The 18,219-nt window shown below is 47.9% G+C and overlaps 1 protein-coding gene across 2 annotated transcripts in view; it reads right to left on the reverse strand.

Annotated features, from left to right (window-relative positions):
• Positions 1-1,535: 1,535 nt before the first annotated feature.
• Positions 1,536-18,219, reverse strand: part of FAM3B (FAM3 metabolism regulating signaling molecule B) — a 43,336-nt gene continuing 26,652 nt past the window's right edge. For both annotated transcript variants that reach the window (XM_040483882.1, XM_040483881.1), the window contains 5 exons: positions 10,044-10,102; positions 8,790-8,840; positions 7,674-7,761; positions 6,399-6,531; positions 1,536-1,664 (listed from right to left, as the gene is read on the reverse strand). In XM_040483882.1, coding sequence (XP_040339816.1) covers positions 1,575-1,664; positions 6,399-6,531; positions 7,674-7,761; positions 8,790-8,840; positions 10,044-10,102 — 421 coding nt within the window. In that variant the 3' untranslated portion in view covers positions 1,536-1,574. The remainder of the gene's footprint in view (positions 1,665-6,398; positions 6,532-7,673; positions 7,762-8,789; positions 8,841-10,043; positions 10,103-18,219) is intronic.

Below are 18,219 nucleotides of genomic sequence, written 5' to 3' on the forward strand. Positions count from 1 at the left end.
CGGCCATGTTATTTAACGGAATACAGTGGAAGCTCAGGTAGAAAACATAAACCTGATGAGGAGGACACTTTCAGGAAGCTTTGTGTTTGGCCGGCAGTCAGCTTGGCCAGTGAGCGTCAGCAGGTGGCACGGTGAGAAGGGACATGGGGACCTCCCTAGCGCTGGCGCCCGGGGGGGCCACGACCACGTCCACACTCAGTGCCCTTGTAAGCAGGAGACAGGACAGGTCCTGTGCCCCTGGTGGGGACGCACCAGTGAAGGCCACCGCAGGTGCCCGAAGAGACCGAGGGGCCCCAGTGCTGTGTCAGGGTGGGGGGTGTCATGGAAGCCTCGCATCCCGGAGCAGGACGGTGGGATGTGCTAGGCCAGGAGGCCCCGAGGCCTCATCAAGTTCACGGTGCTATGCAAATGTAGTGATCCCAGTCAGAATAAAATATGCTCCCTCCCCGTCTTTAGTACAGAAAGGTCTATGGGCACGAGAGTTTAGAACCACAAGGCAACTGTATCCATGTCCCTTGGGCAGCATACAGCCTGGGTGACTTAAACAGCAGACGCTGACCCTCAGTCCGGAGGCCAAAAGTCCCAGGCGTTGCCCTGGCCCCGTGCCCTCCACGGGCTCCCGGGGAGTGTCTGCTCCAGGCCTCGCCCCAGGCTTCTAAGGGTTTGCTGGTGTCTTCGGGGTTCCTTGGCTCGTGGAGGCATCACCCAGATCTCTGCCTCCATCCTTACAGGGCACTCTCCCTGTGTGCGCGTCCGCGTCCACATTCCCCCTTTCCACAGGGACACAGTCACGCTGGCTCACGGCCCACCCCACTCCATCCGACCCACTGCATCTGCAATGACCCGATTTCCAAAAAGGGTCACGTTCGGACGCACCAGGGGTTAGGATTTCAACGTGTGAATTTTGCGCGTGACTTCCTTACCCCCAAGCCCCATATCGCATGATACGTCCTCCGGTAAGTGGGGGGTAGACAGTTGTCCTCCTGACAGCAGACCCTGCTCACCCTGCCCGGGCTCCTCCCTCCCATCCCCGCCCCCAGAGAGACACCCCTACATTCACGGGAGAGACTGGGTCTCCCTCACTTCCATGATGCTGGTGCCAGAAGGCAGGTGCGGCCAGATTGCTGGGGCGAATGAGTAAGTTCACGGACCCCCAGGAAGAGTTTAAGGGCTTAGCTGGAGTGGACCAAGGCAGCTCTGGTAAGCCCTCTGTGCGCAGTCTCCTGGGAGAGCCAGGTCCAAAACGAGGGTGTGCCTGGTGCTAACACAATAAAGGTTTTGTCTATGCAGGGCTGTCTACGTGAAGCTCGCTTCCCCCAGAAGCTCCTTGCCAGGCCAGACCCTCCCTCCCCTCACAATTCCTACCCATGTCAGCCTTCCTGCTCATTAGTGCCCTCACTAGATAAATCCCGGCGTAAAAACACCGTGTGCCAAGGTTGTATCCAGCTAGCAAATACTGCTCGGTTGAAGACAGACTCCAAATACTCATCACATATTGACCGTTGGTTAAGATGCTCGGGTCATTCCACACGGTGTTGGTCTATACATAACCTATTTATTAAGGTCGCGCAACGTTAGCTTGTTTTTTTCGGTATGCAGCCTTCTATCTGTACCTCTGCAGGCCAGCCAGAGTATCTGTTCCTTGCACTGTCAGAGTGGTTGATCTGTGTAAAAAAAGAAAAAGAATTTTCTGTATCCACCAATCTAATTAACAAATATTTAATGTGTCAGCGATGAGCAAAGTCATAAAAACAGAATCACTTCCTAAAATGGGATTCGCTCCAAACTACTCTGGGTACTTGATTTTTTTTTTTTTTCTCAACATGTTTCTTAATAATAATGGAGAAAAAATAACAATATTGGAGCCGGGGTGGGGGGCGCCTGGGTGGCTCAGTTGGTTAAGCGTCCAACTTTGGCTCAGGTCATGATCTCGCGGTCTGTGAGTTTGAGCCTGCTTCGGATTCTGTGTCTCCCTTTCTCTCTGTTCCTCCCCTGCTCGCGCTCCCTGCCTCTCTCAAAAATAAATAGACATTAAAAAAAGTTTGTTTAATAATATTGGAACTAGGTGTTAATGCAGCTCTAGAACTTTCTTCAATGATGTAGATATCTATCCAGGAGTCTATGCTATCCCGTAGAGTCACATTTGGGTTAGTGAGTACTGAAAATGTGGCTACTATGACTAAGGAACTCATTTTTTTTTTCACTTTTTCAAAAATGTTTATTTGGGGAGAGAAAGAGAGAGTGTGCACACGTGTGTGCGAGTGGGGGAGGGGCAGAGAGACACAAGGAGAGAGAGAGGATCCCAAGCAGGCTCTGGGCCATCAGTGCAGAGCCTGGTGTGGGGCTCGACCTCATGAACCGCGAGAAATCAAGAGTCCAATGCTTAACACGCTGAGCCACCCAGGCACCCCTAAACTCTATTTAATTTAAATAAATTTAAATGCAAATGCAAATGTGGCCAGGAGCTGCCTTATTGGGCCGCATAGCTCGAACACCTACTTTCCAATTCTCTGGGAGTAGGACTGTATGCTTTTCAGGGAAACTGTACAGTCCCTTGCTCAGCAAATGTGTGCTCATCCTGACTGGGCTTTAGTTTTTCACGTCTTTGATCCTTTCACAGATAACGGAACGCCTTAATCTAAAGCACAGGAGGGATCACACGCATCGTTATGGAACTGTAGTCTCCGTAACTTTCCAGGAGTTTCATTCCGGTTTTACATTCCTTTTTTTATAGAACAGATTTACTAAGATAAAACTCACATTGAAAGTGTAGCATCAGGGGCACCCAGGTGGCTCCGTCGGTTAAGCGTCCGACTTCGGCTCAGGTCATGATCTCACAGCTTGTGAGTTCGAGCCCCGCGTCGGGCTCTGTGCTGACAGCTCGGAGCCTGGGGCCTGCTTCGGATTCTGTGTCTCCCTCCCTCTCTGCCCCTCCCCTACTCATGCTCTATCTCTCTCTGTCTCTCAAAAATCAATACACATTAAAAAAATTTTTTAATAAAAAAAAAAAAATAAAGTATAGAATCAGGGGTCATTCCTAGCCATTCAGTGGCCCGAGCAGGGGAAGCCGTGGACCAGTCCCTCAGAGACAGGCTGACTGCTCAGTCTCCAGTGGTAAAGTGCCAAACAGGCAGAGAGGGCACCTGCCCGCCTCAGGCCAGCGTGACCTCAGGAGCCGGAGCAGCCCGTTCACCCTGAAATTCCTCTTTGGTCACAGCCTCTCCAACAGCGGCCTGCTCTTCCCTTACAATGTCTTCAGGCCTCCGTAGAAGCGGAAATCAGGCACAAGTTCCCACAGCCAGCCACGCGCAGAACCTTCCAGGCCGGCGTCCCCCCGAGTGAGCTCCCTTGGTGTTGCATGGGATGGTGACCGGTCCACACAGCGCAGAGGAGATTTGGGGCTGCACAGAGCAACGGGAAGCAGGTTAACATGAGATGACTCCCTGGGAGGCTGGTGGTCAGCCCTGGGGTCTGCAACCGCCTGGATCTGCTTCCGGAGGGTTCCAGGAGCGAAGCGGCCAGCTGCAGCCCAGCTCGCTGGCCAGGGATTCATGGGTGAGAGGGACGCTGACATCAGCCGGGTTTTCAATGGCCACAATGGCACGAGCTGCCGGCAGAAGCTTCTCCTGGTTCTCCTCAGTTTCATGACGTAGACGCCACCACTCCTCCTTCTGTGGAGGTGCTGTTCCGCCTGGAAGTCAAGGTTGGTGCCGCCTAGGTGGGTTCCTGCTGCAAGGAATTCAAGGACATCCTCCTCCTCTGCCTGCAGGACGTCAAGGTCTCGGACACCGCGAGTCTCCCCTTAAGATACCACAGGGATACGGAACGATGACGGACAGATCCCTCCCTGGGTAGCTCGGAAGAAAGCAAGCGTCTTACGTTTTAAGATTCAGTTTGGTGTGTAGAGGGCTGGTGGAGGCTTCCAAACGCGAGAATGACCCGCGGGCTATGCCCTGGAACCAGCAGGGGGCTGGATGCGACAGTGGCTGGGGGCCACCCAGGGCTCCGGAGGCCCATCCCACACAGCCAGACGTCACCCTCAGGGAAGTCCACGCAGCAAGTCCGCATATCCAAATCAGGAAGACATGTGAATCCCCCGACAGTACCCGACTCGAGCTCTGGGTGAGACGAGGCCCCCAGCTCGGGCCTCGCTGGCATCTGAGCAAACCCCCTTGTGTGTCCCCAAGCCGCGGCTCTAACAGCCCTCGCAAAACCCGCTCACGGGTTCGGGTCTCATCAGGATACTCTTGTAGCCACTGCAGCAAAAATCTTCAACCCTCCCATGCAGGGAAGACACGCGTTTTCCCAAAATTCCCTTCGAGCCCCCCCTCCCACCCCCCTGCCCCCGCCCCCCCACCGTTTCAAAACACATGGGTTCTCTGAACTCAGGACCGCATTTGGAAACGCACTCTTTCCTTGATTCCTCCTCTTCCAGAAACTTTTTCTCGAGGAGAAGGCCTGGAGAGCCAGGGCCACTGCTACTTTGCAATTCAAATGAGGTTTTATTTTAAGTGTCTTAGCTGAACATTAGTAGGGAACCTGTTTGTTGAGATGTTACCGTTGAGCTAGAAGGCATTCAAGCCTCACGCCTGGCTTTTCTGATGCTGAGGACCCACTCAGGCACCAGAGGGTGGGGTGGTTAAGGGCAGTGCACCCCTAGGCGGCCAGGCTTGGGCTCTGGCTGGAGTCCCTGACCTGGGGCAGGTGGCGTGGGGGTGGAGCCAGGCACCCAGAGAGGCTGAGGGAGCTGGTGGAGGGGGTGGGGGGCGGGCAGGTGGGGAGGACACAGGGTAAGAGAGCTGGGGCAAGGGCCTCCAACCCGCCGTGCAAATCAGGGCAACGGGTCCAACCCTTCCTGTGCATCAGAATCACCAGCCAGCTCCCACCCCGAGACTCTAGTCTGGCTGGCCTGCATACGGCCTGGGCATCAGTGTCTTAGGGACGGCAGGTTGGGGGTGGACGAGTGCGACGCGGCGGGGCAGGGGAAGCTCCGGGAAGTTGCTCTCTGCTCACCGGTCCCACTCAATCCCCACGGACCCTTATGTGGCTGCGCCTGGCCCCTGGCTCAGCTCACCTCACGGAGTAGAGTGGGTCCAGGCGGCCCTGGCCCAGGCAAGCGCTACCACGCGGAGCCCAGGGAACGCCCTTCTCATTAGGGCAGGTCGCTGAGGTCCCTGCTGGGCACTGGGTGTCCGGACCCAGCCATTAGTAACAAGAAGTCTACGCTAGGGCGCCGGGTAAACACTCCTAACCTGTTCTGCGAGGCTGGCTTCCTGTCGGTAAAAGAACCTGAGAGTTACAAGGGGAAACGTGCTTTTTTAGAGGCGTGCTAAAATAACCCCGGCTGCCCAGCCTCCAGAGTGCTACGGCGGAGGGCATCAGAGAAGCCGAGGGCCTTCCCTTGGGAGCTGGTGGCGAGTTACCTGGTTGTGCGGCCACACTGAAGCCCCACCTCTCCCAGCCCCCATCTCCAGCCAGGATGGTCCTGCGAACGAGGAGAGACCCCCCCTGCTGTCTGTTTCTGTGCGTCTCCCTTCCCAGACCCGTCACCACACCAGAGGGTGCCAGGAGGGCACCTGGCCTAAAGTCGGAAGCAGCCTCTTACGACGGCCTCCAGACGCCCACTGCCTCCTTGCGAGTCTCTGGCTCCTCGAAAGGAGGCGCCTCTCCTGCGCAGGAGCAGCTGGGGCCCTCACTCCAATGCCGCTAACCCCTCCTGTCCAGAAGCTGTCATGTGTCCCAGCGAGCGGCGACTCTGCAAGGGGCTGTGTGACGGTTCCCAGGGGTGCCCGCTTGTGACCCCCAGGACAGGTGCCGATGCTCCGTTGGGAGTTTCACAGGCAACCGACTTCCTGCGTCAGAAAACCTTATTCTCTCGGTCTTTGCTCTCCCTCCACAAAGAGGACACGGTGGGGGGGACTCGATGACGCGTGGACCTCTGGCAACAACACCAATGAAGGCCGCATTCATCCAGCGTGTGTCTGGCTGCTTTAAGCGCATCACGTGCACAGGCTGGGTGAGTCCCCAAACCGGCACGGCTATGGGCCTCACGGCCAAGGGGAAGGACAGAGAGGCTTGTCCCGGACTGCGGAGTCTCAAGCATCCTCGGCTTTTAAACAGGCTTGGGCAGTGTGAACTTGAGCGCCTTTTCACGGTGTAACGTGAAAAGGGTTACCCACACTGCGCGATGGGCTCTTTCACCTAGAAGGGCATCTCGAACACCTCCCCGTGATTCTTCCCGGACTTGGGAATGCAGAGTCCCAGGCCACGAGCCCACACGGCCGGCCTGGCGCAGGAATGTCTCGGAGGTAGGCGGCCGTAACCAACCCACGGCCTTTCAAATCGCAGAGCTCGCTCTACGGACCGTTTGTGGGAAAGGACCTTTGAAAAACACTTACACTTTCTCTCTGAATTTCTTCGGGAAGTTGAAGGCCTTTGGCTGTGAGAAACACCCAGCTCGACCTGAACTGTATGTTCCTGATGTGTTTACTTCCAAGTCCTTCTATGACCTTCTTGGCGTCCTCCTTCAACCTGGGGGGAGAAGGGAGGGCGTGTGGAGGTCGCATGTGGAGACACCAGAGGGTCACCCCTCTTTGTCCTGGGAAAGGGGCTTCTAAAGCAATCTACCTCCTCCTGGCGTAAACAGCGGGAGGATATCGGATTTCTAAACATGTGACAACATCAGGGACTCCTTAAGACCAGTGTGGGACGCACAGTTTCAACTCTCGATTCTCAAAAGCCCTGTGTCTTGGGGTGCAGTCACGTCCTCGCACCCAGCCAACATAACCATTGGGCTCTGCTGTCCCTCCTGTTTCCTGACCACAAAATAAGCAGACAGAAGTTGCTGAAAGATGACAGCAAAGGTCAGAATGGTCCCTTTCATTTTCACAAAGGTCAGTATCAAAAAAGAAAACAAAAAACGGAAAACAAGGCCAACCATCGTAAAAGCGTGCGATTTCGAGTAAGCAGAGGAAGGGCGGGCAGCGAGGAAAGGAAAAAAACAGAAACAAAACAAGGAGCTCCGCGTTTCCCCCGAGGGAGCGAAGTCGGAATTTTTCCAAGTGTGCGCCAGATAACTTCAGTCTGGTAAGATCCTCTATTAAAAATAAGGGCTGGGGTCACATAAAGCTGGGAATGCTGGGTTCGGGATCCACCTTGGAAACGCAGCGCACAGAAGCACTTGGAGGTCCTTGGAGGTCTGGCAGCGAAGGTGCACGCGTTTACCCAGAATTGCGAGAAACGCGGAGCCGATTGGACCTCTCCCTACGGAAAGTACTGTGCGCGTGTGGGCGTGTCTTTTTCATTCTATTGGTGCTCCTACAGAGAATTTTCTCAACTCCCTTTCCTATTTCTGGGAGTCCAGCCCTGGGTTTAAGCTCTTTTGGGCCAAGTGTTAGCTTTCCTGCGCTAGTTGTGGTCAGCAGTGGCTCCGTCTTGCTACCTGGAAAGATTCTTTAGCTTCTAGTACTGACTTGCCCCTGGCTACTCATGGGTTTTTTAGGAACACAGGCTGTTTTGTCAGAGGCTCCCATTCTTTCTCCTTGAGAAAGCATCCTGCCCTTTGGATTTGTGTTCTTTCCTACAGGATGCTCTTGAGGGGCCCTGTTGGTAGCCTGGCGCTCTCTGCCAGCTGGCTTCCCCCCTGCCGCTGTGACAAATCTGTGCACGCTTACCTGCTGGCTCCATCATCGTGGGTCACCATGAAAAGCAACGACTCTGACGGTGCGCTCTGAATAAAGTTTATCATCTGTCCGGAGTTATCTGTTGGGTCAAGGCAAATCAATCAGTTTTAGGGTCTTCCCGGTCCACTGGCCCCGGACGCTGAGCCTCCTCTGCTCTTAGCTGCTGTGTTTGCCCGGAATCTTCCAGTTCCTGGAGCTCCTCCCACGACCATGTAAATGGTACTCCTGGTCCACGAGTGAGCGGCTGCTGGGCTCCACGGAGCAACCAGCAGAGGTGAGGGGCACGGGCGGCTCCTTAAGATTCTATGACTCGACCTTGAGACCGCAGCGCATGTGGCCTATTCTCTGCAATTGACTAATGAAGCCCTGACCCGAGAGGAACCATCTGACAGCAGAGTGGCCCCAGGACACTCATATGCAGAATGGGGGTGAGAAATCAGACGTGCTGACCAGACCGAGCCCGGTAGGTCTTGCGGGAAGAACAGGAAGGGCTAATCTCAAGCCCCCATGGTTTTACCACGGGGGCTTGTCATTTATAGTGACGCTTCTGTTACTTACAGAGTAAAAATGCGTAGTGCCCAACAGGCGCATCCAGCCATCTCTTAATTTCTCTGTTGTCCTTATAAAGACTTGTTTTTAATAAGCCTCACTGTTCAATAAAAATATAAGGGGCTGCTATATCCTGACTGACCACTGCGGTCAAGTCCAGTGCATCCCAGGGATGCGTGTGCCTAGCCCAGCGGGACATCACGAACAGGATAGGGATAATGATGCTGTTCAGGGATGGAGGCTTATCACATTATTTTACACATATCTGATTTTAAAAAAATGTTTTCTCTTTCCCATTATCCGATGAAGGAACAGAAGAAAAGATCCAGGACAAGCGTGATCAGAGAAGACATTTTCTAGACAACACCTTCAAACTTCACCAGATGAATCCAGTTAGAGACGAGGAGGGCTTGTGTAAGAGTGTTCTAGAATATTCACATGAGCTTCTGGAACGTTTTCAGTAGACAAAATAAGAATGTTTGACATTTTTATCTGTGTTTTCTTTTTAATCTTAATGTTTAGAATTCATTTTAATTTTCATAGGAAGAGTTTTCTTACCTCCTTCAAACATATCAAAATACTGTGTTGCCATCACTTTCCCAGTCATATCTAAAAATAAAAAGAAATAGTTTTTAAAAGAAAGTTCACTGGACCCCGGGATGCATTTGTGGCACCACGGTGCTCAAAACGACACATTCGTCTTTCCAGGAAGCGTGGCTGCTGTGGGCAGGTCAGGTCATGGCTGAACAGCTGTTCTAGAACTTTCCTCCTGTCTGCTTTCAGTTAGGTGGTGGGCCCTACCCTTTCCTGCCACACCCACCTCTCCCACAGAAACACTGGGGTGCCCACCTCAGCCCTCTCCGCTTCATATTTTAATTTCCCAGCCGGATTCCCAGAGCGGGCACATTTTCTCTGGTTCCCACAGCCCCACGATCAGGGGACCGCGTGCTCAGCTTGCTGTCAGGCACAGGACACACACAAAACCCATTCCCCGGGGCGCCTGGGTGGCACAGTCGGTTAACCGTCCAACTTCAGCCAGGTCACGAGCTCGCGGTCCGTGAGTTCGAGCCCCGCGTCGGGCTCTGGTCTGATGGCTCAGAGCCTGGAGCCTGTTTCCGATTCTGTGTCTCCCTCTCTCTCTGCCCCTCCCCCGTTCATGCTCTGTCTCTCTCTGTCCCCAAAATAAATAAACGTTGAAAAACCCATTCCCCAAGCCTGCAACAGTTCTCACGGTCAAGGGCCCCCCAGTGGCAATCGTGACAGGATGTCTTTCCCAGGTCTACGAGGATGCCAGGCTTGGCTTCCCCTGAGGCCCAAGTGGCATTTTCTCACAGAGGTGGGGACTGGCTGCTGGTGCCACCCTCTGCAGGGCTCGTAGGAATCCAAGAGCAATGCCAGACCGGTCTGTGCCCCCATAGCATGCTTAGCTGGTTTTAACCCTGCCTTCTGTGGGCCCTTTTTATTTTGGGGGGGCTTTTAAAAGCCTATTTATATTTGACTTTTTAAAAAAGTTTATTTATTTTTAGCAAACTCTACACCCAACATGGAGCTCGAACTCACAACCCTGAGGTCAAGAGTTGCACACTCCTCTGACTGACCCATCTAGGAGCCCCCCACCCCATTTTTTTTGTAGAAACCACAAATAATCTGGACAGTGAGGCATTATAAAAATAACCCAATAATTTAAAAACACATTCAGATATAAGCCTAGACTAGATCGTGTGCAAAAATCATAAAAAACCCAAGGTATCTTTGAAAACCCAATCATGGGAGCTTTTAGAGAAGTTTGAAAGAAAACATTTAATAACTCACAGTTGACAATGGCAATATTTATTCCTCTTCCAACATTTCCAGTCTTTTCTCCTATAAGCCTGAAATATAAATAAGGGTCAGTCAGAGTCCCTTTCTTATTAAGCAACGAGTAGCCCTCCCCGTTCCATAAAATCTTCTCTCGACAGAGACACTGCCATTGGTGCTTACCATCCCGTCACAGGTCCGCACCGGCCTTGGCCCAGCGCCCTTGAAAGCCACCCCCATACTCGCTCCGCACATACCCACCTCCAAGTTTCCACAGACTCGGTCCCTCAGAAAACCTGGAAACTGTCTTTCGTCTTACAATCCAGACAAATGGCCAGGAAGAGGAAAATCAAGTATTTGTGTAGCGCGTGCTCTTGACAAATATTGTTTCACTGAATCCTCGACTATCTCACCACCATTCATTTTTCCATCTTACAGCTATGAAGTCCTAAGAGGTGGGTCAATTGGAAATAGACCTAACTCAAGGCTGGTACCCACGTACACACCCTCTGTCCTCGTACTGACGGAGGCTTTGCTTGACTCTTGATGATCCTTTTATCCAACCACAAAACAGAACCCAGCTTACCTCCTCAAAGAAATGCCTTATATCACGTCACTTAATTTTCACTTTTAAATTGGAGAATAGGAAATGTCAACTTCAAACGAATTGTGCCCTAAAACCAGTAAGAAGACTGACTTTCCGGGAGATGGTATCTATTACCGAAGATCCTGGAATTGTGTGTGTGTGTGTGTGTGTGTGTGTGTGTGCATGTACCCTCTGTCAAGTTTTATAATCAGCGATACAGTCACAAAAAGAAGCTGGAAGTTTCCCTCCTTTTCCCATGCTTGGGAGCAGTGAATATGGCACTATAATATGTTGCTCTTGACATGTTTACCAAAACTCTCCTGGGGGCTTTTCAGGCTAAGTCCTTTTTGGAGGCATAGCTTTTTGATAATTTTTGAGAATATTCTATAGTATCTTGAAAAAGAAAAAGAAACTTCCATTTGTGATCATGGAAAGTGGGGTCACCTGAACCTAACGTCTCAGAGAGAAAAATTTAAAAACGGGACTTGAAGAGTCTCTCTACTTGACTGTACTGGAGACCTAACAAGGAAGTGAAGAGTTCCAAAGCCAGGATGTGGGAGAACACGAAGTTTCAAGCAGGTGAGCTCAGCATGTAAATCTACTTTGCCTCAGGAGCATTTGCTAATTCCAGAAAAAGTGTCAAAAAAGAAGAGTAGCGCTTTCGACAACCATGTGAGGCTAGGGGGACAGAAGTTGGAAGCTGGGCCCCCCAAACGGAAGGCCACATCAAATCCTCCAATCTCTTTGGGTTGGGATCAAAAACAGATGAATCTTAAAAACAAGAATGAATGAACCAGAAATAGATCCGAACTTGAATAGCTGCCTCCAAATTTTAAGTCAACTGGATGACCCCCGCCCCCGCCAAATCTCAATCCTTAGCATTTATTCAGATTGTTCTATTCTGCTAATGGTTCCAAGTCCTTGGTATAAGCAAACAAAAATCCCCAGAAGAATATATCATCTAAGGCCTTAATTAAGAAAAAATCAGCACAACTTCTCAAACGCATGGTCTGTCACACTATCAAATGTCACCTGGCACATAAGGAGAGATGCCAACGTAAACAAGTGTCGATGAGACAGGAGAAAATAATAGAGAATAGTGACGATGTGTGAGGGTTCCAAATAGATTGCCCAACAGACTTTACGATAAAGAAGATAATAAATGAAACAATATAGATATTATAGATAATATAGATATAATATAGATATAGATAATATGATATAGATGTAATATAGACGATAAATGAAAATTTTTGAACTGGAAACTACAAAAACTGACATGAAGGTTAGAAGAAGAGTAAAATGAAGCTCTAAAGCTAAAATCGCTTAACAATCGGTAGTGAACAGAGGGGTTTAACAGCAGATTAGGCACAGAAGAACCGGTGAACTGAACGACAGTTCGGAGGAAAAGAGCTCTGTCTACAAGGAAAACCAGAGAGATACAAGGATGGAAAATACAAAATAGACTGAAGGCTATAGAGAATATAATAAATAGTAAGATCTGACATATGTTCCGTTAGGAGTCTCATTGGAACAGAAGGTTAATGGAGAAGAAGATGCAACGTCAGAGAATTTGTTAGATGTATGAAAGCCTTCAATTCACACATATTTAAGAAGCACAACGAGGGGCGCCTGGGTGGCTCAGTCGGTTGAGCGTCCAACTTCGGCTCAGGTCACGATCTCGCAGTCTGTGAGTTCAAGCCCACTCCGGGCTCTGTACTGATGGCTCAGAGCCTGGAGCCTGTTTCAGATTCTGTGTCTCCCTCTCTCTCTGCCCCTTCCCTGCTCATGCTCTGTCTCTCTCTGTCTCAAAAATAAATAAACGTTAAAAAAAAATTTTAAAAAAAGAAGCACAATGAACACCAAAGAGAATACAGCAATAACAACAGACACAGCAGGGTATAAGTGCTGAAAACCAAAGACAAGGAAAAATCATACAGATAATAGGAGAGGGAAAAGAAGGCTGTTACTTTCACAGGATTAGCAATTCAGTTGTTAGCTGACTCTCATGAGAAACAATGGAAGCCAGAAGACAATGGACTGGTATCTGGATGGGTTGAAACACAACCTTGGAACAAACATCTTTCAACAATGAAGATGAAATAAAGATACTTCAACATACACTGAGACAGTTCCCCACTACCAGACAACACAGAAGCTTTTGTTCTGTATCTTTCGTTGTAATAAACCTCATCTGTAAGTATTAGCTGTTACTGAGTCTTACCAGTCCCCCTAGAATATCACTGAAGTTGAGGGTAGCTGTGCGACCCCCCAAAACAATATCCAACTGAAGTATATGCACATGTGCACGAGGAGATGTGTAATTATATTACACATTTGATGTCCAAGTGGACCTATTTCAGCCTGTTTTCAATTCTAGAATTTCTTTTGTTTTTCTTTGGATTGTATTTCATTTTTGAATATGCAATACGTTTATGCAGTTCAAAAATCACCGTTACGTGCACAAAATAAAATTATACCCAAAGAAATCTTCCCTATATCCTCCACTTTGTTCTCCTCATCCCCTGTTCTCATTTCCATTAATTTTTCTTAGTTTCTGATTTACTCCTCCAGTGTGTGTTTTCATGTCAAAAATAAGCAAATTGCATGTGTACGATTAATATATGTTTACGCCTGTGTTTTACATATAGGTATATATACACATATGAGTACACTTATGTGTGAGTGTATCTACGTAGATGTGTGTATTCCTTATCATATTCTTTTATAACCAACTAGTAAATGTGTTGCTCTGAGTTCTGTGAGCCGTTCTAGCAAATAACGAAACCCAAGGAGGAGGTCACGGGAACTCGGATTTATGGCCAGTCAGTCAGAAGCACAGGAACAATCTGGGACTTGTGATTGCATCTGAAGTGTGGGCAGAGAGAGTCTTGTGAGACTAAGCCCTTAACCTGTGGAGTCTGAGGCCATCTTCAAGTAGGGTCAGAATCGAGTTGAATTATGGACCACCCAGCTGGTGTGGCAGATACTTGCTTGATGTTGGGAAAAACCTACCACACACTGGGTACGATGCACTCAGAGTATCGTGTGTAGTGTAAGGAAAACAATGGGGTTTTTCTTTATGCACCCAAAATAATGGGGCTCACTTGAGAAGAAACAGATAACTTGAGTAGCTCTGTATTTATTAAAGAAATTGAAATGTGCAGTTAGAAATCTTCTCACAAAGAACACTCCAGGCCAGAAGGCTTCACTGGGGAACTGCACCAAATCCTTAAAGAAATAATACCAATTTTTTACAAACTCTCTCAGAATATGAAAAGGAGAGAATACTCACCAATATACTCCACCCTGATACCAAAACCAGAAAAAAAAAAAAAAGAAGAAGAAAACCATAGACCAATATCTCTCATGAATGCATATACAAAAATTTTTAACAGAATTTTAGCCAATTGAACCCAACAATATAGAAAAAGGATGATGTATCACAAGCAAGTGGGACTTACCTCAGAAATGCAAGGTTGGCTTAATATTCAAAAATGTAATTTGCCACATTAGCAGACTAAAAAAGACAAACTATATAATCACTTCAAGAGATGCAGAAGGGACACTGGCTGGCTCAGTCGGCTGAGTGTCCGACTTCGGCTCAGGTCATGGTCTCAAGGTCTGTGGGTTCGAGCCCTGCGTCGGGCTCTGTGCTGACAGCTCGGAGCCTGGAGCCTGCTTTGGATTCTGTGTCTCCCTCTCCCTCTGCCCCTCCCCTGCTCATGCTCTGTCTCTCTCTGTCTCAGAAATAAACATTAAAAATATTAAAAAATTAATTAAAATTAATTTAATTAAAAAATTAAACATTAAAAAAATAGAGGTGCCTGGGTGGCTCCGTCGGTTAAGCCTCCAACTTCAGCTTAGGTCATGATCTCGCGGTCTGTGAGTTTGAGCCCCATGTCAGGCTCTGTGCTGACCGCTAGGAGCCTGGAGCCTGCTTTGCATTCTGTGTCTCCCTCTCTCTCTGCCCCTCCCCCACTCGTGCTTGGTCTCTCTCTCTCTTTCTCTCTCTCTCTCTCTCTCTCTCAAAAATAAACATTAAAAAAAGAGAGATGCAGAAAAAAACATGTGACAAAATCTAGTATCCATCACTGATTAAAAACTCTCAGAAATCTTGAGGTGGAAGGAATTTCCTCAACTGATAAAGGATTTCTATGAAAAATCCCTAATTAACATCATATTTAATGATGAACGATGGAATGCGTTTCCTCTACGACAAGGAAAAAGGCAATGATGTCTACTCTCAGCATTTCTATCCAGCATTGTAGTGGAGGTTTTATCCAGTGTAATCAGGCAAGAAAAAGAAAGCAAAGGCATGCAGATTAAAAAAGAAATGGTAAGGGTCACCTGGGTGGCTCAGTTGATTTTGGCTTAGGTCACGATCCCAGTGTCGTGGGCTTCATGCCGTGTTGGGCTTCATGCTGAGCATGGTGCCTGTTTGAGATTCTCCTTCTCTCTCTGTCTCTCCCTCTGCCCCCCCCCCCAAAAAAATTGTTTTTTTGTTTTTAATGTTTATCTTTATTTTTGAGACAGACAGAGCATGAGTGGGGGAGGGGCACAGAGAGAGGGAGACCCAGAATCGGAAGCAGGCTCCAGGCTCTGAGCTGTCAGCACAGAGCCTGATGCGGGGCTGGAACTCATCAACTGCGAGATCATGACCTGAGCTGAAGTCGAACGCTCAACCGACTGAGCCACCCAGGTGCCCCAAAAACTATTCTTTTTTTTTTTTTTTCAAAGTTTTTTATTTATTTTTGGGGAAAGAGAGACAGAGCATGAACGGGGGAGGGGCAGAGAGAGAGGGAGACACAGAATCGGAAACAGGCTCCAGGCTCTGAGCCATCAGCCCAGAGCCTGACGCGGGGCTCGAACTCATGGACCGCGAGATCGTGACCTGGCTGAAGTCGGACGCTTAACCGACTGCGCCACCCAGGCGCCCCCCCAAAAACTATTCTTAAAAAAAAGAAGTGGGAAAACTCTCTTTTATTGGGGGTGGGTAGATGGCATTATCATCTACATAGACTATCCAATGTAAAAACAAAACTACTAGAACTAATAAGTGAGTTTAGCAAGGTTGTGGGATGTAAGCTCATTATCCAAAAATCAATCGTATCTCTATATGCTAGTAATAAACAGCTGGAAATTACAAAAAATTTTAAATATACTACAGCATCAAAAATGAAATACTTACAGATAAATATAGTAAAAGAGCTACAAGATGTGTATATTGAATACAGTAAAAACATTACTGAGACAAGTTGAAGAAAATTTTAATAAATGGAGAGCTAACTATGTTTCTTGAGTAAAAGATTCAATATTGCTAAAATGCCAATTCTCCCCAAATTGATCTAGAGACCCAATGCAATCCCAATCAAAAGCCAATAGTTTTGTGTAGCAATGTGTAAGCTGATTCTAAAATTCATATGCATATGGAAAGGATCTAAAATAATCAAAATAATTTTGAAAAAGAAAAACAAAACTGAAGAAATTATGTTACTGAACTTCAAGAATTACTGTAAAGCTACATTTATCAGGGCAGTTTATATAATGAAAGACAGACAAGTGGAAGGGAATGGAGAGTCCAGAATTAGATATGGTCCCTTGATTTGGGCCAATGGTACAAATTCAGTAGACAAAGACCGTATTTTGAATAAATGTGCTAGAGCAATTGGATATCCACATTTAAAAGTGATTTCAATCCAGACTTCACATCATATGCAAAAATTAACCCCAAAGGGGTATCTCACAGTATTTGTATTGAAAAATCTAAAATTATCAAATTTCTAGAAGAAAAATACAAGAAAATTTCTGTGACTTTGGGTTGGGCAGACAGGATCTGAGATAGGACACAAAAAATATGATCCTAAAATTAAAAACTGGTAAATTGGACTTCAATAAAATTAAGAATTTCTGCTCTTTGATAAACACAGTTAAGAGAAGAAAAAAGACAAGCCACAAACTGGGAGAAAATATTTGCAAATCATGTACTTGATGAAGGACTTGGATACAGAATATATAAAGAAATCTGAAAGTCAATAATAAGAAAACAACCCAGGGGCACCTGGGTGGCTCAGTCAGTTAAGCATCCAACTTCAGCTCAGGCTCATGGTTCATGAATTCAAGCTGCGCATCAGGGTCTCTGCTGCTGGCAGCACAGAGCCCGCTTCAGATCCTCTGCTCCCTTGTCTTTGTGCTCCTCCCCCACGTGTACGCTCTCTCACTGTCTCTCTCGAAAATAAACATTCAAAAAAAAATTTTTTTTTTTAAATTTTTTTTTCAACGTTTATTTATTTTTTTGGGGACAGAGAGAGACAGAGCATGAACGGGGGAGGGGCAGATAGAGAGGGAGACACAGAATCGGAAACAGGCTCCAGGCTCTGAGCCATCAGCCCAGAGCCCGACGCGGGGCTCGAACTCACGGACCGCGAGATGGTGACCTGGCTGAAGTCAGACGCTTAACCGACTGCGCCACCCAGGCGCCCCCAAAAAAATTTCTTTTAATATTATTTTTGAGAGAGAGAGGGAGAGAATCAGAGCGTGAGCAGGAGAGAAGCAGAGACGGAGACACAGAATTGGAAGCAGGCTCCAGGCTCTGAGCTGTCAGCACAGAGCCTGATGCGGGGCTCAAACCCATGAACTGTGAGATCGTGACCCGAGCCGAAGTCAGGAGCTCAATCGACTGAGCCACCCAGGCGCCTCTTAAATAAATATTTCTTTTAAAAAGAAAACAACCCAGTTAAAAAATGGACAACTTGGGGCGCCTGGGTGGTTCAGTCAGTTAAGCGTCTGACTTCAGCTCAGGTCACGATCTCGCAGTCTGTGAGTTCGAGCCCCGCGTCAGGCTCTGGGCTGATGGCTCAGAGCCTGGAGCCTGCTTCCGATTCTGTGTCTCCCTCGCTCTCTGTCCCTCCCCCATTCATGCTCTGTCTCTCTCTGTCTCAAAAATAAATAAACGTTAAAAAAAATTAAAAAAAAAAATGGACAACTGACTTAAATAGACACTTCATCAAACAAGATATACATATAGCAAATACATACACAGAAAGAGGTGCGACATCAGTAGTTATTAGGAAAATGCAGATTAGAAACTTAGATACCACTGCACACCTGTTAGGATGTCCTAGATTGGAAGGACTGAGCATACGAGTGTTAGTGCAGCATGATGGTGGATCAACTCTCATACACTGATGGGAATATAACACAGGACAACACGTTACTTTCAATACTTAAAATGTTTCACCCCATTTTCTTTTTGTTTGCCTGGTTTCTGAAAAAAAGCCCAATATAATTCTTCGCCTTGTTGCTTTGTAGGTAAGGTGCTTTTGTTTTTTTTTTACTTTGTTTTATTTGCCTCTGGTTTCCCATACGATTTTTCTCCTTGTCTTTGATCCTCTGTAGTTTGACATACTTAGGTGTAGATATTTTAGTATTTATCTTACTTGGTTTCATTAAGCTCCCTGGATCTGTGGTTTGGGGCCTGTCAATAATTTTGGAAAACTTCCAGCAACACTGCTTCAAATATTTCTGTTCCTTTCTCTTTCCCTTCTTCTGGTACTCCTATTACACATTCTACCTTTTTACTTGTCCCACAGTTCTTGGATATTC

This window comes from Herpailurus yagouaroundi, unplaced genomic scaffold (genome assembly GCF_014898765.1).
Source record: "Herpailurus yagouaroundi ecotype Mexico unplaced genomic scaffold, PumYag 162, whole genome shotgun sequence".
NCBI lineage: Eukaryota > Metazoa > Chordata > Mammalia > Carnivora > Felidae > Herpailurus > Herpailurus yagouaroundi.